Source organism: Bos mutus, chromosome X (assembly GCF_027580195.1).
Source record: "Bos mutus isolate GX-2022 chromosome X, NWIPB_WYAK_1.1, whole genome shotgun sequence".
NCBI lineage: Eukaryota > Metazoa > Chordata > Mammalia > Artiodactyla > Bovidae > Bos > Bos mutus.
The window spans coordinates 113248712-113270789 of NC_091646.1; the positions used below are offsets into that span (position 1 = coordinate 113248712).

At 39.7% G+C, this 22078-nt stretch overlaps 1 protein-coding gene across 4 annotated transcripts in view; it reads right to left on the reverse strand.

Annotated features, from left to right (window-relative positions):
* Window positions 1-22078, reverse strand: part of MID1 (midline 1) — a 401570-nt gene that overhangs the window by 87599 nt on the left and 291893 nt on the right. For all 4 annotated transcript variants that reach the window (XM_070365608.1, XM_070365609.1, XM_070365606.1 and 1 more), the window contains exon 3: window positions 1967-2062. In XM_070365608.1, the coding sequence (XP_070221709.1) occupies window positions 1967-2062 (96 nt within the window). The remainder of the gene's footprint in view (window positions 1-1966; window positions 2063-22078) is intronic.

Genomic DNA, 22078 nt, shown 5'->3' on the forward strand with positions numbered 1-22078 from the left:
AATGCATAAAAACAGGTAATGCTGATATCATTATTTATCTACTTATAATTAATTTTTTCTGATTTTTATCTAGAAATTTCCTAAATACCAAATTTATTCACCCACACAGATTTCATTCCATTCCACACGACTGATACAGAAATAACAACAGCAAATGGAATATATTCTTTACTCTTTGTCTAGAATAATTTCTCATGGCATCTATCTGTGTATTTGAAAGTCTGCTACAATCAATTCAGTAATAGTTTCATTTTAAAAGCCTGTATGTCAACTAAATACCTAATCTTTTGAATTAAAAATAGACTCTGCTTGTAAATTTCTTGAATGACACATCTATCTATTGGTTCAAATTACCGAACATTACAGAATGTAATTTTACATGTTAGGATGAACAGTGTTTTGTAAGTTCAAGCAACACTAATGTTGCTTTAGGAGCAAGACAGTTGTTCTGAAATTGCTAAAGGCCATAATAGAAACCAGACACTAATGCTTTAAAAAGTATCTGAAATGGAATGAAATAATCACTCAATCCATAAAGCATTTGTAAGATTTCACCATAAAAGACAGGTAATTTTTTTCCTTTTTTTATTTTTAAACTGAAGAGAAATAATTCTTTCTTCTGGTCCTTCCTAAACATCAAATGCTATCACATCATAAAAAGAAAATACAGCACATGGATCATTTTTTGTTCATCCATCTAATTCTATAATACATATTCACTTCACCCTATAATAATGAGGTCATGGTTGTTCACTATTATTGACAATGCTATTTAATCAACAAGGCTCCACATGCTCCCTGGAAAGATCCCTGCCAGAAGCAGTCAGAGACCTGTGTTCTGCAACTTGCCCTTGCTTTTAGTGCTGCCTGCATGCTCTTGACTAAATCCCAACATGCTGCAGTTATGGTGAACTTCATGGAAACATATTTGTCAACTAAGATGTATTTATTACACCTGTAGTGAGTTGAACTGTATTGTATTCCACACCACCCCCCAAAAAAAGTATGTCCAAGACCTAATCCCTGGTACCTGTAAATATAACCTTATTTGGAAATGGGGTCTTTGCAGATGGAACCAAGTTAAAATGAGTTCATACTGAAGCGGGCTTCCCAGGTGGTGCAGTGCCGAAGAATCTACCTGCCAGTGCAGGAGACTTGAGACACACTGGTTCGGTCCCTGGATAGGGAAGATCCCCTGGAGGAGAAAATGGCAACCCACTCCAGTATCCTTGCCTGGGAAATCCTATGGACAGAGGAGCCTGGTGGGCTACAGTCCATGGGGTTGCAAAGAATCTGATGCGACTGAGCACACATGCATATTCAAGTAGGGTGGAGCCTAATCCAGTGACAGGCATCCTTTTAAGAAGGAGAATTGGGTACAGACACAGAGACACACAGGGAGAAGGCCACGTAAGGACAGAGGCCAAGATTAGAGTGATGGATCTAGCAGCCAATGGACGCCAAGGACTGGGCTGCAAACACTAGGAGGTGGGAAGAGGCATAAAAGAGGCTCCCCAAGAGCCTTCAGAATGAGCAAGGCCTTGCCAACAGCTTGATGTTGGACTTCTGACCTCTAGGAATAGGAAAAAAATCAATGTCTGTTTCATGCCACCCAAGTGTGCAGTAATTTGTTACAGCTGACATCGGAAACTAATACAACACCTTTTCAATAGTGCTTTTGGGGGGGGTGTTCTTTGGAGGGGTGATTCAAATCTACAAGTTTAGGGATGCTAAAGTAAGCTGGATTAGGGAGAGCTGTGATAGGAGTCGGGGCAGAGCAAAGCAGTGGATGGGGAGAGATTCTCGAAGGTTCTAGTTCCTTCTAATTTCATCCATCTTAGATATCTGGCTTCTGCAAAAACTAATCTTAAGAAGATTCGCATCAGAAAAAAATAAAGGGCGAGGAGGGTATAAAAACCATGATCAAGCATTTTTCATATGAAAAACAGCACATAGAGAAACTCACCTCAACATGTTGACATGTTTGAATGAGTTTAGCCAAAAGCGTCTCCAGTTCCGTGTTCCTCTTAATAAGGTTGGTGAGGTTACTCTCCAAGTTTTGCTGTTCAAAAAAAGAGAGAGAGGAAAATATTATTCTGCATGCTTTTAATACTTTAGTATACATAAAATTACTTATACTCAGGAAAATGGATACATTTTAAGAGAAATCTCAATGAAATCTATGCCATTTCAACTTCTTGTAGATTTATACTAGATTTTGAAAAATTACATGTAAAAGATTGTTTTAAAATGTTCACCTCTTACTCTTTTTGTGCCTGCTTCATGCACGAACTCGGGCACATTTCACTGACTAATTAGTCACAGGTTATTTCCTGGTTGTGCACCAGGGAGAGAAGAGGTAATTGGATTTCTAATTCCTTATCTGAATCAGAAATGGCAGTAACAGAAGGAATACGTTCCCATATCAAATCAACCACTGTTGGATTTTTAGAATTTACCATCTTATGGGCAGGCTGATGTCAATTCCCTGGAGAAAGGTCTGAACTATCCAGCTATTGCTGACATTATGGTCATTTATAGGCATTTAGAAGAAGTGCTCATGATACATGTTTATTCACTCACGGTATGTTTCACTGTACATGCTTCTAATCTATGCTTGTCAGCCTATCAATGCCAAATCAAACTTCCATGAATGTTACATTTTTCATATCACTATCCGCCTTACGGACTTCCGAGGTGGCACTGGTGGTAAAGATCCTGCCTGACAATGCAGGAGACTTAAGAGATGTGGGTTTGATCTCTAGGTCAGGAAGATCCCCTGGAGGAGGGCATGGGAAGCTACTCCAATATTCAAGCCTGGAGAATTCCATGGACAGAGATGTCTGGAGAGCTACAGTCCATAGGGTTGCAAAGAGTCAGACACAACTGAAGTGACCTAGCACATATCCTCCTTAAGAATCTAGAATTATGCCCTATTCCCTTAGAACATCCATATTTTTTACAATTTATTTTATTGAAGTATAATTGATTTATAATGTGTTAATTTAGCAGATTCAGTTTGATACACACACACACACACACACACACATTCTTTTTCATATTCTTTTCCATTATGGTTTATCACAGGATATTACATATAGTTCCCTGTGCTATACAGTAGGACCATGTTGTTTATCCATCCTATATATAATAGTTTGCATTTGCTAATCCCAAACTTCATGGCAAATGGATGGGGAAACAATAGAAACAGTGACAGACTTTATTTTCTTGGGCTCCAAAGTATCTGCAGATGGTGACTGCAGTCATGAAATTAAAAGACACTTGCTCCTTGGAAGAAAAGCTATAATAAACCTAGACAGCATGTTAAAAAGCAGAGACATTACTTTGCCAACAAAGGTCCGTCTACTCAAAGCTATGGGTTTTCCAGTAGTTGTGTATGGAAGTGAGAGTAGGACTATAAAGAAAGCTGAGTGCCAAAGAACTGATGCTTTCGAACTGTGGTGTTGGAGAAGACTCTTGAGAGTCCCTTGGACAGCAAGGAGATCAAACCAGTCAATCTTAAAGGAAATCAGTCCTGAATATTCATTGGAAGGACTGATACTGAAAAGAAGCTCCAATACTTTGGCCACCTGAGGCAAAGAATTGATTCATTGAAAAAGACCCTGATGCTGGGAAATATTGAAGGCAGGAAGAGAAGGGGACAACAGAGGATGAGATGGTTGGATAGCATCACCAACTCGATGGACATGAGTGTGAGCAAGCTCCAGGAGTTGGTGATGGACAGGGAGGCCTGGCATGCTGCAGTCCATGGGGTCGCAAAGAGTCGGACACGACTGGGGGACTGAAATAAACTGAATTTGAAACCCCCAATCCACCCCCACCCCGACCCCAACCTTGGCAACCACAAGTCTGTAGAACATCAAATTTAAAATTCCCCACAATGACTATTAACTTTATTTTCAACCACAGTAACCCTCTGTCCTGGGTAAGATTTCTTAAGAGTTCTCCGTGGCTTCTTATTCTTTATGCTCTTTATTTGTACCATTTTGCCCATCGACATGCGTATTAATGAAGCTTCTACCACATGCCAGATCATGAGAGAGAAAACTTAAAAGATCTACTCCCTATGTGCAAAGAAACGAGTATAGCACTGGGACAGAGATGCTGTAAACAAGAGAAGGGGGAGAGTCGGGCTGCCTCAGAAGGTTTCCAAGATGACGCTTCTTTCTTGGAGGCTAGGAGGGTGGTGAACATGAGTGGGAGTTTCTTGGGAAGAGAGAATGCAGGTGGAGGTGAGCACACAGAAGTTTCCATGGGTGGGGAACAGCACAATCTCATACAACAAGCTCAGGGAGGCATGAGAGGGCAAAGGATTAGGGCAAGTGTGTTTTTAACATATAACCAATTCCATAGACATGGTGAAGGTACAGAAAGGCAATCTGATGGTAGATCTAAGTTTTGTAATGCCGTCCGAGTAAAAGGATCTGGAAAGACTATGAGGGAGATTTTGAAAATCAATTTCATAAAGGTGATAACAGTTCATTATACTGGGAAATTTATTTCTGAGGATGTTTACTCTTTCTACTTTCCTACATTTGAGATTTAGAAAGGTATAGTCAGGAAAAGAATCACTTTTATTGAATGCTTAAAATGTATAATCTCAAAGCAGAAATCTCTTTGGTCATTCTTAAACAAGTTATGCTTGTGCATCCGGTGTTTATCCTATTGTCTAACTTTTTTTCTATTTCACTGGCCACATTTTTCATTTCCAGTAGGTTCTTTATAACATCTCCCTTTTCTTGTTGAATTACCTTCTGTTCCTGTTCCTGGATGCAACCGTCTCCTCTACAACTTCCAGAGAAGTGAATATACTTAGACGTAAGCTCTTCTGAGAAAAGGCTATTTCCTATTTTCCTGTATTTGCATAACATTTCAAGAGAAATCGGTTTCATCTTAGGTCTTGTCATTTCTGTCTGACAGCTCATCTGACGTGAACTTCGTCCCCTGCACAGGCAGCTGGGGTGCCTACTCAGTCATTAGGGCTTGAGGCTGCTTTCCCAGAGAAGGCATTCCCACAAGACACCCATGTGCCACAGAGGCGCAAGTCCTGGTTTGCCTCAGTGCCTCTGCTTCCTTCCATGAGAATCCTGTCTGGCTCCAATTCTAGAGAAGGTGGGAGTGCCGTCCGAGCCTGGTGTGTACACGGGGAGCCCTGCACTCCAGGTGCATGGGGCGTCTAAGCCTTCTGCCACGTGTGGGGCACACTCCACCAGGTTTACCCTCAGGTCCCCGCTGGCCCCTCACCCCCTCCTCTCATTTCTGCACGTCCTTTCATTTCTGGTCCTTGGAGTCTTCCCACTTATGTTTAAGCTTGGTTATTATTCTTTAAAATGCATTAAAAATATTTTGTCTGTAATTCTCATGTGTTCAGAGTTCAGGGAGAGGTTTTGGGCATTATTTCATCTGGATGGGAAGACCAACAGGAAATCTTCCATGTCGGCTTTGAGACACTCAAAGCGTCTCGAGTGTACATATTTTAAGACAAGAAGAACTGTTTCTCCCCTGAAGGATGGGATACCACAAGAAGTCAGAGAATGCACCAGACAGAGTGATTTACATGCAACTTAATGATCTTATGTTTGTATCAAAGAAAAACTTGCTTTCAAAGCTCTTTGCCGCCACCACCACAAAAGCCAACTGTTTTTCTACTGTTTGAATTAAAGCAAACTGCAACTACTTTATGGTCTGAGACTACAGAATCATTTCGAGGTCTTCAATCATTCGGTGTCTTTCACGTGGATATGATGACTTTATGGTACATCTGTCAACTTATTTTTGTATGTTCATCTTAGGGAATCCTTTTGCTTTTCTTTTTGGCTGACCCTTCAGAGCAGGAAATTTCTCAGGAAATGCATCATGAAACTGTTTAAAGTTCAATTGTCATAGGTAAGACTTTGAAAGCTAGTCAGCAAGAGCTCCAAGTAAATGCAATCTAACACATTTAGACTTTACAAACATCTGCTTGCTTTCCCCTCCCTTTATTAAGGATCCATGATGTATAAAATCTGTTTTTAATCAACTAATATGCAGACTAAAGCCTGTGGTTTAAACCCATTGACCTAGCTAGATCCTTTGGGGTTATTCAAATTTAAATAGTACAAGTGTTATTGAAGCCCGCAAAGAATTACTAAGTCACTTAGAAATATAATAAAGGGAAATGAAGCTGAGAGAGAGACTTGATTCCAAGAGGTACCACAGGGACTGACAACACTTTTCAAGAGAGTTCAGGGAATGGGAAGGGAACCGAATCCAGTCCTCAGTGAACCATGTATCCATAACTTCCATTACAGGGACTGATATGGAGTTTTCTCGAATTTAACTGTATCACTAACATCCTGTGTGGCAGTCAGCAGGGCCTATAACCTCTTGATTTTGACTGTGCTTTGTGCAAAAGAGAGATAATGCTTTTTGGCATCAGAGTCTTGTGACTGAAGTGGATATAAGTATCTACTTCCCTATGGATATCTAAGGAATTCTACAGAATAGCCCTCTCAAAAGTTTTAGTTTCCTGTTCTCACCTCAAAAACGTCAATATATTTCCATTTCCTTAGGGAGGTGAACCATGGAGAAGTCCAAGTCAGGCATGAGTGACCACACAGGTAGAGCAAGGAACCTGGGGTTATGACCTCAGCTCAGTTCTCCTGGACACATGACGCTAGGGCTTAGTTTTCTCATCCATAATGTGTAGAAACAATAAATATACCCATTTGTTCTATTGGGGCTTCCCAGGTGGCTCAGAGGTAAGAATCCACCTGCCAATGCAGGAGACACAGATTTGATCCTTGGGTCAGAGAGATCCCCTGCAGGAGGAAATGACAACCTACTCCAGTATTCTTGCCTGGGAAATCCCACAGACAGAGGAGCCTGGTGTACTGCAGTCCATGGGGGTCACAAAGAGTCGGACATGACTTAGTGACTGAACAACAACAACATGCTATTGTTAAGTTCAGAGGAGACATTGAGCACACACACCAGGAACCATAATAAAAAGGTTTGTTGAAATCATGAATTACAGGATGAAACACTGTTTGGGGTCAGCACCAGATATTACAGGAGCCCAACCTCATGTCTCAGGCACTCACCCTTCTCATGCCTGCTGATGGCTTTTTGCTCAAAGTACCTGTTCCTTTTGGCTCGAGGCAGGCAGGGCAGGCTGGGGTGCTGGGGAGAAGGCAGATTGATGCCCCAAGGAGCAGTCCTCAACCAGCAAGTACTGGTAGCTGGTAAAGAGCCCAACTTCCTCACCTCCAGGTGGGACCACTCTGAGCTGGATTTCAGAAAATCTCACAGTGCCCCACTGGGAGGAGCCCAGTGTTCACAGCAACCGCCTGCTCGTGACCATGCCCTCTTTCTGTCCTGCCATCCCTCTCCCTTCCAGATGCTTCCTGGATCACCTCCCAATTTGCATTCTGATTCAGGGTCTTCTGGAAGAACTCAACTAAAACTTTTTTCCATAGACATCCTAATCTTTTAGTTTTCAGTATTCCTTCTTATGAGGAATAGCAAAAAAAACACAAGATTGGGGACCTCCCTGATGGTCCAGTGGCTAAAACTCTGAGCTCCCAATGCAATGAGATTTGATCATTGAGGTTTGATCCCTTAGCTAAGACTTTGCATGCCACAACTAAAAGATGCCGCGTGCATCAACTGAGACCCAGCATAACCAAGAAATAAACCAAACTAACAGAAGACTATTGTTTTGGAAAGACATTTACAACTACAAAAGTTTGTTTTCTGTTCCTCGCATCTTCCCTCTTTCCAACCTTTTCAAGAGACCACAATAGCCTTCAAATCCCAGGCTCTAAACCAGCACTGTCACTAGAAATATGATTTGAGTGACAAATGGGAGTCACATTGAAAATTTTCTAATAGTTGTTATTTTTTAAGAAAGTGTAAAAGAAACAGATAACATTTATTTTAATATATTTGGCTGAACTCAATTTTCAAAATATTATCATTTCAACACGTAATCAATATTTTAAAACTGATGAGATCTTTTATATTCTTTTCCTTTATTTTTACTAAGTCTTTGGCATGTTTTGCACGTATGCTGCTGCTGCTGCTGCTAAGTTGCTTCAGTCGTGTCCAACTCTATGCGAACCCATAGACGGCAGCCCACCAGGCTCCCCCGTCCCTGGGATTCTCCAGGCAAGAACACTGGAGTGGGTTGCACGTATAACATATCTCAATTCACAAAGCCACACTGCAAACACTCAGCTGCTACATCAGTCCGTGGCTCCATTACTGGACAGCACAGCATCAGAGTCTAGAACAAGGGTCAGCCAAGTTTTCCTGCAAAGGGCCAGGGAGTAAATAGTTTAGGCTTTGTTAGCCATATGGTCTCTGTTGCAGCTACTCAATTCTGCTGGTGTTTTAGTAAGAAAGTGGCCACATGTAAACATGTGGGACTGTGTGCCAATAAAATTTTAGAAGCATTCTGAATGGATGCTTTACAACTCCATTAGATCACAGATTTCTGGGAAAGCAAATACTACATTGTTGAATAAACACAGTTTTACATGAGTAGACAGTCTAGGAATTATCACTGATACATCATTTCACACTTTGTCTAAAACCAAAGTCAGGTTGTGCCTAGCCTTAACTCATCGCCTCTTTCCCAGGTATTTTTCATAGTCCTCCTCTTCCTCTATGAAGGGAAAGGAAGAGTCTTTGCTGAGAAAGATGAGGCTTTTCTAAGTGTGTGACTCTTTGTTGTAATTCAACACACACCCTCCCACCATGTCATCACCCCACCAAAGAGGAATATAAATCATTCAAGATGGTCTGTCTCAAAGTAGACATGCAACAAGTCAGATTTTGTTTTCTTCACATGGAGCAGAAGACTGGGTGCAAATCAAGTGCTCCAAGAAGGATGCTCCCCTGCATACTTTGTATGGAAAGGAGGACTAACTTTTCCAGCAATTTTTGTTTTAACACATACATTTATAATATATTCAGATGGAGCCAGACTCAACCTCTTTCATATTACATAGTTTTCAGTAAGGTTTATTTGAGTTGATCACTGAACAATTCGTGGCAGGATAGCTGATTTTGCACCATCTCAATACGAGCCTTTAGGCATGGATCCGGACACTGGCTGAGGATAGTAAATCCACCTTAACAGATGAGCTTTGTGCTTCTACACATACTGAGACCCAATCATATAACAAAGTAAGCAGACAAATACCCCTCATTTTAGCCTTTGGAGACCTGTACCTAAGAGTCAGATTGCAAGGAATGAGGGACTTGTCATTGAGCAGTACTATGAAAATGTATGGCTGAAACAGGAGATTTCAGTAACTCCTTTTGGATTTGTCCAGGCCTTAAAGAATGTTTGCTCTTATTCCGAAGTCAATGCTTCAGAATGTCTTTAAAGTAGTGTTAAGTCTGGATACCTTTCAAGGCAAACACAAATCTGGCTTGTTCCATTCTATAATTTTCAGAGCGACACTCAGGAACTCTGTTCATAGCCTTGACACCCAACACCAGCCCTCCAGCACCATCAGGATATGAACACGTCGAGTGCCACCATCCGTATATTTTCTTCTAACAAACTTTAATCATAACCCTTAATATAAAAACACACCCGTATTAACACATGCCACCTGCACAAAAATGTAAATTCTTAACATGTAACTAAACTCTTAAGATGTTTTAATTACGTTGCAGGAATTTGAGGCTATCTTCAGGTTGAGCTCATGACAGACCGCAAATCCGGGTGATTTATGCTGGTTTGAGTTTTTAATGCCTTTTTTCATTGGTTATGATAGTTAACATTTCCAAATGCCCTGGCAAGACAGGTCGCCCAGGGAACTTCAAAAACATAATAAAACCCAATCTGCATACAAATTTAAGTTTAGTGTTCCATGGACGACAATTTAAGCCATTTTGATATGTGATACTATATTTACCTTGTCAGGTTTTATTTGATATTTCTATATTAACACCACAGAATCTATACCATATATTTATAAATTCCACAGTCAGTTCAGTGTTTATTATTGTAATCTAGTAGTCAATAATATACAGAGAATAATTTTTAAATACCGTTTACAGCCTAGAAGAGCTTTCAAATGTTAATGGATATAAATAAATCTCAGTATAATTACACTCATTTAGCTGTAATGTTAGCAGATCCAATGGCAACTATTTATTTGCAGGTATTAGAGATGTGAGTAGCCTTTCCTGTTCATTCTTCATCCACAGGCCCTATTTCTGTCTGTAAGAAAGATGAGCAATGGACCAGCAACACATTCATCAATTTTGAGAATCAATATTGAGCGAAAGAAGCTGAATGACTAGGAAACTTTGAAAGTCTCTAACTTAAAAATAATGATGTCCTACAAACTAGTGGTTACCGGAGGGAGAGGGGAAAGGGGAGGGGCAACATAGGGGTGAGGGGTGAAAGGGTTACTAAGGGGCTCTATGAAATTGTGTGTGTGAAAGTTTTGAAAACTGTAAAACACTATAGAATATCAAGACTCTTTCATTCAATAAGAAAGGAAAATCTCAATTATTAAAAGAAAAAGTGATTGCCTAAGAGAAACGTTTTAGAGAACATAACTAGGACTTCTGTCAATGGAGAATACAGGAAGAATCTTGTGAGATGACAGTGTAGGGGTCAGAGCCATGAAGGTCCAATATGGCGGTCATCCTGCTGCCTTCTCTGCTCATTGCTTCCAGTCAGGTTCTCAAATCCTCCTCAACTCAGCACTCTGGGCTACCATAGCAGATACATGTGGTTAACTCCAGAGAGGTGACCAGTTTGTTACTCAAGAATTAGATGGTGAAAAGATTATGAGAATACTTGAAAACAGACTAATTTTTGCTTGAGTGAAAGCTTTCAAGTTGGGGACATATTTAATCTCCTAAACCAGGGGTTGGGAAGCTACAGCCCAAGGGCAAATCCTGCCTGCTGTTTGTTTTTGTATGGCTTGCTAGGTAAGAATGGTTTTTACATGATTTTTTTTAACCAGGAAAAGGATAAAATTTTGTGACACATGAGAAATATATGACATTCAAATTTCTATATCCATAAAATTATCTAGGAACATAGATCATCCCATTCATTGATGGTTTGTCTCTGCTTTTATGCTACAATGACAAAAGTTGAGTACTGGTCCTTTACAGAAAATTGCTGTCTCCTTGAAAAAAAGTTAAAAAATTAATTCACAGCTTTTTTTTATTAATTAATACAGAGTATTTTCTCTATTGGCTCAAATCATTTAAAAATTTAAATGTAACTCAATCTGCTTAACATGAGAGTATAAGAGTATAGCTAAACCTTCAATCATTCAGGTACTCAAAATTCTAAAGGAGAGCTTTTTGTTGGCTACTAAAATAAATTTTAATTCACAAAAGGAAAAAAAATAGCTTTAAATCACCAGTAAAATATAATGTCTGGATAAATTCCTCTGCAACTTCTGTTCAGAAAAGTAGAAGATTCAGACCCAGAAAAAGTAAGAAAGGATCTTAAGTTCGATCAAGGCTGCTATAGGAAGAACATGGTAAAGAGTGAGTAAAGAAGGCACTGGCCATATATTGGGAGAAAACTCTAATTTGAAAAGATCCATGCACCTCAATGTTCATTGCAAGACTATTTGCAAGAGTCAACACATGAAAGCAACCTAAATGTCCGGACATAGAGCCATGGGATAAAGAAGATGTGGTGTACACACACACACACACACACACACACACACACACACAGAATACTACTCAGCCACAAAAAAGAATGAAATGCCATTTGCAGCAACATGGATGGACCTAGAGATTATAATACTAAGTCAGACAGAGAAAGACAAATATTATATGATATCACTTATAGGTAGAATCTAAAATACGATACAAATTAAGTTAGTTACAAAACAGGCTCACAGACATGGTAAACAAACTTATGGCTACCAAAGGGGAAAGTGTGGGGGAGGGGAGGGATAAATTAGGAGTTTGGGATTGGCAGATGCAAACTACTGTCTATAAAATAGATAAACAATGAAGACCTACTGTATAACACAGGGAACTATAATCAGTATCATGTAATAACTCAAGAGTCTGATCAAGCTCCGGGAGTGGGTGATGGACAGGGAAGTCTGGCATGCTGCAGTCCATGGGGTCACAAAGAGTCGGACACAACCGAGTGACTGAACTGAACTCAATAATCCATAATGGAAAAGAATATGAAAAAGAATATTTATATAGTAACAATGAAACTAACACAACATTATAAACTGACTATACTTCAATATTTTAAAAAAGGCACAGCACAAGGATTACGTAGTTCTTTCCACTCTGCAGTTCTTTCCACTGGGCTCCCCTGGTAGCTCAGCTGGTAAAGAATCCACCTGCAATGCAGGAGACCCCAGTTCAATTCCTGGGTTGGGAATATCCACTGGAGAAGGGATAGGCTACCCACTCCAGTATTCTTGGGCTTCCCTTGTGGCTCAGCTGGTAAAGAATCTGCCTGCATTGCGGGAGACCTGGGTTCAAACCCTGGGTTGGAAAGATCGCCTGGAGAAGAGAATGGCTAGCCACTTCAGTTTTCTGGCCTAGAGAATTTCATGGACTATATAGTCCATGGGATCGCAAAGAGTTGGACGGGACTGAGTGACTTTCACTTTCCATTCTCCAAAGAAGTGTAAAGCATTGGGTTTTTGCAAACAAGAGTAAAGTACTGGGTTGTGAGTACACCTCCAGTGTGGAAGTACTCACTGACTGTTTGTTGTTTCCATCAGTTTTCTTTTTCTCAGTATCTTTTCTCTTAATCATAAAATACACCTCAAAGGAGAGCTTAGAGCGCTGGATAATTAATGTCTATAAAACTGATATTGATGGATGTCAAACACTGTATATGTCCCTTCAAGGTTTACTTCCTTCATCACTCAGAGATTGAATAGTTTTGATCTTATCCCCTTTCTTCCATCTTAAGTAGATGATGACATTGCCAGATACTCATTAACATGTTCTGGCCTTTCTACTTAAATAGGGTTTTAACTGATACCATCAAACATTTTTTACCAGATCTGAATGTCCCATGGTGGATGCCTAGCCTTCGATGAACGGAAATACTTTTTTTTACATTTTTATTTTTAACATACTGTGGGAAGACCAAATATCCAAAGATATTTCATGTTGCCTGAAGCAAATATATCGAATGTATTTCAAGTTAGAACAATTGAGTCTTTGATCTAATAATTTTGCACAAGTAACTATGATTTGCATTGTTTCTATAGCAACTTCTATCTCCTCAAATTTTTAGGTTTTAGAGGCATATACCTTTTCTGGATTATCTGCTAAAAACAAATTAACATTCAATACATGATTCAGGTTTGCTCTTGATTTTGTGGCATTCCCAAGAAGGGTTCATGTTGTTCACAAAATTCATATCCCATCTACATAGTGCAAAAAGTATTAAAAGTAAGGGAAGTGACACTCTTTGATTAAAAAAAATAAGACTAAAATTACATTCAACCCAAAGTTGGTCTGGTCTGTTAAGAATTTATAGAATCAATGTTATGTAAGAGAATTCTCCATTTGAGACAGCCTAGAGAAGCAAGATGGAGAAGGCAATGGCACCCCACTCCAATACTCTTGCCTGGAAAATCCCATGGATGGAGGAGCCTGATAGGCTGCAGTCCATGGGGTCGCAAAGAGTTGGACACGACTGAAGCGACTTAGCAGCAGCAGCAACAGCAGAGATGCAAGAAAGACTGAAAGCATGCGATCATTTCTTAGCCCCAAGTAACCTTCAAAGACAGAACTTCCCTTGGGTTTCAGACCTAAAGACTCTCAAATTCCTTAAACTCATTGCATCATTCATCCCTGACTTCACCTTTTACTCAGCCAGCCATTTCCTCTGCTTTTAGTAGCATAAGGCTGTCTTTGTCCAATCGAAGTGATTTGATTGAAGCCAAATTAAAGCAACATGAAAGTTATGGAAGGAAGCGAGATGACAACAATCTACTGGGTGAGTGGTTCCCACCATGGTCTGCACTATGCAAATCAACTACGGGGCTGTACAAACACAAGGCCTGGTCTCCTCCCCCTTCCCAAAGAAAGAGTAGGAATTACTCAGACTGGGGTGAGGTTCAGGGATTGCGATATTTCAAATTCCTCAGGAGATCCTAGTATGCAACCAACTGTGAAAACTGTTGTTCAGAATCAGGTTGCCAAGTTGCTGGACTGACACAGTGTACAAAAATTAATCATGTAGTCTGTTTACTAGTTTGACACTTCAAGATTTATTCAGAATGAAAGGAATATGTTTGTAATGCAACATATGTATATAAGTATGGGAATAAAACTAGAAATAACTATACCAAAACTGTCAATTTAGGTGAATGTATTGTAGGAAATCCAGGAACTACTGAAATAGTGCTCTGCAGGGGACACTGATTATCACTGGCCACAAAGTGAGAAGGCTGTTTTGATTTGAAAATACAGCAGAAGACTTTCTTGAATCATTCGAGTATTCCCAATGTCAAAGAATAATCCCTGATGGTCATTTCAGTTTTTCATTTGCAACAGTGTTAGTATCATAAAAATTTGCTTTGTTGATTTTAACAGTTGTTCTTTCCACAGAAATATAAGAAAAGTAGCTTAGATGTTTATGATTCAACAAGATTTTTTATATGGTACATTAAAGATTTAGGAAAAGGATTTAAGGACTCTGATGACAAAAGAATAGATTCATTTGCCTACCCAGATTTTTAAGATCAACTCATGTAACACAATTGTCTTGAAGACCAGAAATTCCTCTGTGGTTTGAAAGGTAAAATGCAACATTTGCAATGATGGAAACCACAGTTGTTGTTTAGTCGCTCAGCTGTGTCTCACTCTTTTGTCACTTTGTAGACTGTAGCCCGCCAGGCTCCTCTGTCCATGGGATTTCCTAGGCAAAAATACTGGGTGGGGTTGCCATTTCCTTCTCCAGGGGAGCTTCCTAACCCAGGGATCGAACTCAAGTCTCCTGCGTTGAAAGGTGGATTTTTACCACTGAGTCACCAGGGAATCCTGGAAACCACAATGATAACTTTTAATTCCTTCATCTTTGCTTTGCTTTAGTTGACGGGTTTTCTTCAATTGATGGCCACTGGTCTGCTAGTAAAAAAAAAAAAAAAAAACCTGGAGAGTGAATTATTTAATTTTTTTATTAATAAATAAAAATGAATTTATTTAATTAATTAATTTTTCAGTGCTTTACAACAAATTATTAAGCCATTTTCCCAGAGTTGGTTTATATATACATGACTAAAGACAATTCAAGGCTCACTGTATTTCAAAAATGAACTAACTTTCATTTCCCTGGCATATACTTTAATTTATGTATGTGTGCGTGTGTATGTGTGTATTGTTCTTGCTACAAGGGGGCTTCCCTGGTGGCTCTGACAGTAAAAATTCTGCCTTTAATGCAGAAGACCTGGGTTCAATCTCTGGGTCAGGAAGTTCTTCTGGAAAAGGAAATGGCAACCCACTCCAGTATCCTTGCCTGGAGAATCCCATGGACAGAGGAGCCTGGTGGGTTACAGTCCATTGGGTCACAAAGAGTCAGACATGATTGACCACTTACACTTTTTTTCCTTGCTAAAAGAGAAGGTAATAAATGTCACATAAAAATATTTCTGAAGTCAGTTGCTTTTAACCCAGGGAGAGAAAAAGGTCCAATATTCAGAAAATTGGAGGAGACTTGCCAGTTATAACAATCATGAATGACGAAGTCTCATCTTGTAGATGAGACTTCAAGATGACTCTAGTCTGTAGAGTCTAGAAAGGAGACCAGGAATTTATGGATCAACAGCCTCCCCAGGAGCTGGTTAGAAAGACAAATTCTTGGATGTGCTGAATTAGAAACTCTAAAAGTGGGGCCCAGCAACCTGTGATTTAATAAGAACCACTTATACAAATGTTGTAACATCCTTGTGGGGGGCGGGGGTGGGGGGCGTGTTGCTTAAAATTTTTAAAGCCAAGAAAAGCTAAGGGTAAGTTATCCTCATGCTGCACTTTCCATCTTCCCTTTCTCATGGATACCTTCGGATCCTGTTGCTCAGTCTCTGTCATCAGGCCCTGTCCCTGGGCTTTCCCTGGCTCCTTCAGTCTCCACAGGGGAACAGGAAGCATAACGGAAGAGGGTGCTAGCCGAGGCCGAGGAACAAAGGAGGGCTGGAGAATTTGGGAAGTAGGGCAAGAGAACCCAAAGTCATGGAAGAGGGAAGGTTTGGGAATGGATGGGCATTTCACCCATCCATGCTTTTTACCCCTTTACCCTTGGCCATTCTGAACTGCTTTCTCTAAGAAAAACATACCCAGAACTCACATGTTCAGAATGTGCCAGAAAACAAAGTCTTGGAGAAGTTGCCCTAGTGTATTCTCAATTACTTATAAATGCTGTTAAATTTTTTTTTAAGTGGTGTTGAAAGGGGGAAGAGGGCAGTCAGCCAGCAGAGAACCCAAACTCATCTGTTTATGATGAAAATATTGAATAAAATTCCCCCCACCCCCACTGGCTGGAGTAAGCATATCTCTTGAAGATGTGGCTTGACACAAAATGTATAAAGCTGAAAGCCAACATGTTAAACTTTGCTCTCAAGAGTTTTTTCTTTTATATTTTATTTCATGTTAATCTTGCTCCCAGGATTTTTTACTGTGACTTTTGCATTTGATTTTCAAGTGTCTGTGGCTTGGTCATAGGACATTAGAGACTGCTAAATAATTATGTGGTGGTAGTAAATCATATAGAGCTCATGCTCAGTCATGTCCAACTCTGCAACCCCATAGACTATAGCCCACTAGGTTCCTCCATCAATGGGACTTCCTAGGCAAGAACACTAGAGTGGGTTGCCATTTACTTCTCCAGGAGATCTTCCCCAACCAGGGATAGAACCCATGTCTCCTGCATTGTAGGCAGATTCTTTACCACTGAGCCACCAGGGAGCCCCAAATCATATAGTGGCCTTCCTCTAACCACTGTCTTTCTGTAACGTGTTTCTTTTACTTGAATGAAGTATCACTTAATATGGCTAATGAATACTTTTCTGAATCAAAGGCATTTACTATATAAACTTTCACACTGTGTATTTTTCATGGCAAGCAAGTTTTTCACCAGAACATGTTCTATCTTCAAACAATTATGACAAAACAGTGACTTCTAATATTCAAAATATTCTAATGTTATTAGAATGCTTAGAATATTAATATTATTCATAATATTATAATATTTTGAATATTAGAAGTCACTGTTCTAATATTAATAATATTAATATTCTAATAATAATAGTAGAATATTCTAATATTCAAAACAGTGTCCTGATAATATTCAAATTTCAAATCTCAGATCTCAAATCTGACAGACTTTTAGCTTTGATCATCCCTTATTATTTTAAACTCAACATTCTTAACTGCATCATGTACCCCTTTGAAATTTCTCCCCATTTTTTAGTATTCACAGAGTATATAAATGAGATTACCATTCCCCAGGTGGACACCAGGACATCATCTGATATTCTGACCTCACATTCATGCCTTCTCTTAATCACTCTCTAAGGTTGTTTGGTTGTTCAATAAAAGACCCCTTAGCCTCAGCCTTCCTTTTTCTTCCCAAGGCTTTCACTCTAACCATCTTCTTCCATGGGTTGCTGGTTTTCACTCCTCTAATTTTTGCCAGCCAGTCAGGTCCACACATGGCCACCAAAGTCATCATCCTAGTAAACTTGTATTACTACACCATTAATTCTCAGAAGTCCAAAGAAAACTGTCCATTCTTCAAGAATTAAGCTCAAACTGCTGAGTTGGGATGCAAAGCCCTCAAAACTATGGTAGGTTTAATAATTCTGAAAGATAAATGCACCCCAATGTTCACTGCAGCACTATTCAAATAGCCAGGACATGGAAGCAACCTAAATGTCCCCATCAACAGAGGAATGGATAAAGAAGATGTGGGGTGTGTGTGTGTGCGTGTGTGTGTGCGTGTGTGTGCGCGCGCGTGTGTGTGTATGGGGGGAGAGGAACAGTACTCGGCCATAAAAAAGACTGAAATAATGTTATTTGCAGTGACATGGATAGACCTTGAGGTGATCCTACTACGTGAAGTCAGTGAGACAAAGATAAATATCATATGATTATCACTTACATGTGGAATCTACAAGAAAAACAAAGATACAAATGAATTTATATACAAAACAGAAACAGACTCACGGACTTCAAAAACACCTTTATGATTACTAAAGGGGACATGTGGCAGGGAGGGCTAAATTGGGAGCTCGCAATGGACAGATACACACTATTGTATATAAAACAGATAACCAAATTCCTGTATAGCACAGGGAACCGTACTCAATATTCTGTAATAACCTATATGGGAAAAGAATCTGAAGAAGAAGCAATATATTTACCCATGTGACTGAGTCACTGTGTTGTACACCTGAAACTAGCACAAACTGTAAATCAACTATACGCTAATGAATTGCTTTAAAAAATAAAACATTTTAAGTACATATATCGATAATATTTTAGTAGGTATTGCCAAATGACTCTATGAAGTTTGATACCAATTTATATAGTGTTTATTTTTCTGCCAACTTGCTAACTTTGAGAACTGCTCATTTTTGTCTTAGCCACATATGTTGGTAAAAGAAAATATGAACCCATTAGACTGACATATACACACTACTATATAAAAAAGATGACTAGTAAAAACCTACTGTATAGCACAAGGAACTCTATTCAGTGCTCTGTCATGACCTATATGGGAAAAGAATCTAAAAAAGAGTGGCTATATATGTATCTGTATAACTGAATCACTTTGCTGCACACCTGAAACTAACTCAATGCTGTAAATCAACTAGACTCCAAAATAAAGTACAAAATTAAATATATATATATATATATTATATGGTTTAGAATTTCCCCAATAGAAGCCAGCTATAACTATCAACACCCCACACAATGAACATTCAACTTCAGTTACAATGGATTCCTTACTCATCAAGAAATGCCATATCAGTTGATTCTTCTGAGCCCTTGTCTGCATCTTTGCACCAATCCAGAATTTTTTCATTCTCTCCATGGAATCGCAGAATCTAGCAGAGGGCCAGAGGCACTAATAAACGCTCACTCGATACAGGAGGATATGAATAACATTCATGCAACTAAAGATTTTCTATCTATAACAGAAATCACATCAAGCCAAATCTTAATTCTATTTCAAAATTGGATAGGATTAAATCATACCTTTCCAAAGACATCAATACATATTTGCGACATCAAGCCAGAGTTCACTAAATCATAAAAACACTTTGATTAAATTAGTTTCAGAAATTGCCCTCCAGCCAAAGAGCTATGTACTATGCAATGCATTGGGCAATAAATCTTAAAGTCTACGTGCTGACAGGTATAGGATGATTTATTGAATTGTAAGACAAGGACTTGTGAAGCATTACTAAGAAAATATACACTCGTCCAATGCAACAGGATTTTACTTAACAAGAGCAATTTAGGAGGAAACTGCACTATTAAAATAATAGCAAACGGTTCCCATACACTTCTAATTCTATGTATTAAAAATAATCCAGGAATGAAATCATTAGATTGAGCTGCTGGCTGGAGATCAGACAGATGACTCAATAATGCTTCATCTCCGTCAGATAAAGCTCATCTCTGTCTGGTAATAATCGGAGAATTTATACTACCTGTGACCGCCAAGATTTCTTCGACCACATGTTAGCACTGTGATTTTTTCTCTTTTAGTCAATTTTCCTTTGCAATATTATTCTACTTTACAAAATAACTAAAGAAACTTAGCCACATGGTTAACTTTCTCTTCCTGATTAAACCTGGATTACAGTGGCTTCCTGAACTTTAACATTTAATCAGTTTTCTTGAAAATTAACACTGTTTACAACTAAACTTTCCCTGACAACCAAATAATCAGACATTTTAAATGTTTAAAAAAATGAAGGGCGGGGGAGGGATAAATTAGGAGTTTGGGGTGAATAGATATACACTGCTGCTACTGCTGCTAAGTCACTTCAGTTGTGTCTGACTCCGCACGACCCCATAGATGGCAGCCCACCAGGCTCCCCCGTCCCTGGGATTCTCCAAGCAAGAACGCTGGAGTGGGTTGCCATTTCCTTCTCCAATGCATGAAAGTGAAAAGTGAAAGTGAAGTCGCTCAGTCCTGTCCGATCCTCAGTGACCCCATGGACTGTAGCCTACCAGGCTCCTCCATCCATGGGATTTTCCAGGCAAGAGTACTTGAGTGGGGTGCCATTGCCTTCTCCAGATATACTCTATTATACATAAAATAGATAAACAACAAGGTCCTACTGTACAGCACAGAGAACTATATACTCAATATTTTGTAATGATCTAGAAGTGAACAGAATCTGAAATAACAAAAGATATGTATGTTGGAGAACTCAATCACTTTGCTGTACACCTAAAACTGTGATCACACCTCTGTTCACCACCATTGTATAACATTGCAGATTAACTATACTTCAATAAAAATAAATTTTAAAAAATAAAAGTAAGCTGGCACACAAGGTCTTGATAGCCCTGGACAGCCTGTTTCAAAAATCAGGCATTTTCTTATATTTGGTAACATTATTAGTACCCTACAGCACCTGTGATCCCAAGGCCTCAGCCCAGCCAACCCTGAGCCCAAGGAGTATGTTTAGTCTGTTTGACTGAAATTTAAATAAATAAATGTAAACTCTCTCTCTCAAAAAAGTAAGCTGGTACAAAACTCGAAAAAAAATTTTTTTTATTATCTAAGGGGAACTTAGATAAGAGTTCCTTATATAAGAACTTAGATGAGAATCACTTGGACTGGAAGGAGATCAAACCAGCCAATCCTAAAGAAAATCAGTCCTGAATAGTCATTGGAAGGACTGATACTGAAACTGAAGCTCCAGTACTTTGGCCACCTGATGCGAAGAACTGACTTATTGGAAAAGACTCTGATGTTGGGAAAGATTGAGGGCAGGAGGAGAAGGGGATGACAGAGGATGAGATGGTTGGATGGCATCACCGACTGGATGGACATGAGTTTGAGCAAGCTCTGGGAGTTGGTGATGGACAGGGAAGCCTGGCATGCTTCAGTCCATGGGATTACAAAGAGTAGGACACAACTGAGCGACTGAACTGAACTGAAGGGGAACTTTACGTAGGTTATGGTTTTTCCAGTGGTCATGTATGGATGTGAGAGTTGGACTGTGAAGAAAGCTGAGCGCCGAAGAATTGATGCTTTTGAACTGTGGTGTTGGAGAAGACTCTTGAGAGTCCCTTGGACTGCAAGGAGATGCAACCAGTCCATTCTGAAGGAGATCAGCCCTGGGATTTCTTTGGAAGGAATGATGCTAAAGCTGAAACTCCAGTACTTTGGCCACCTCATGTGAAGAGTTGACTCATTGGAAAAGACTCTGATGCTGGGAGAGATTGGGGGCAGGAGGAGAAGGGGACGACAGAGGATGAGATGGCTGGATGGCATCACTGACTCGATGGACGTGAGTCTGAGTGAACTCCGGAAGTTGGTGATGGACAGGGAGGCCTGGCGTGCTGCGATTCATGGGGTTGCAAAGAGTCGGATATGACTGAGCGACTGAACTGAACTGACCTGAATGAAACACTGCATCTCTGGGGCTCAGGATACAAAGGTAAACCAGAGTGTCATGGGAGGGATTGGAACAATTGTGCCACAACACGTGCGTAGAACAGCTTGGAGGTAGACCAATGAGAAAGGCTCATTTTGTGTTGTCAGGATGGAAAGATACTACTGGAGAATTTGATACTCCTGCTACTGTTACTAGTCTCTAGTCCCCAAGTGTATTCTAGAACTAAACAAAAATCCTAGGTCTAGAAAAATAGGGCCCCTTAGGAGCCCACTCTAAGATGGTGTACCAGAGAGACTGGATTCTGATTACAGCCAGCCCTTGGAGTCAGAAGGAGGCTGAAAGACAGCAGGTAGGTAGGCTGCTGGCTCCTAGTGGAATCTTGGTTTGTTTGCATGACAAGAGTCCTCGTCCAGAATTGTCAGCAGTGTTCTGCTATTTGAAACCCGGGTTTG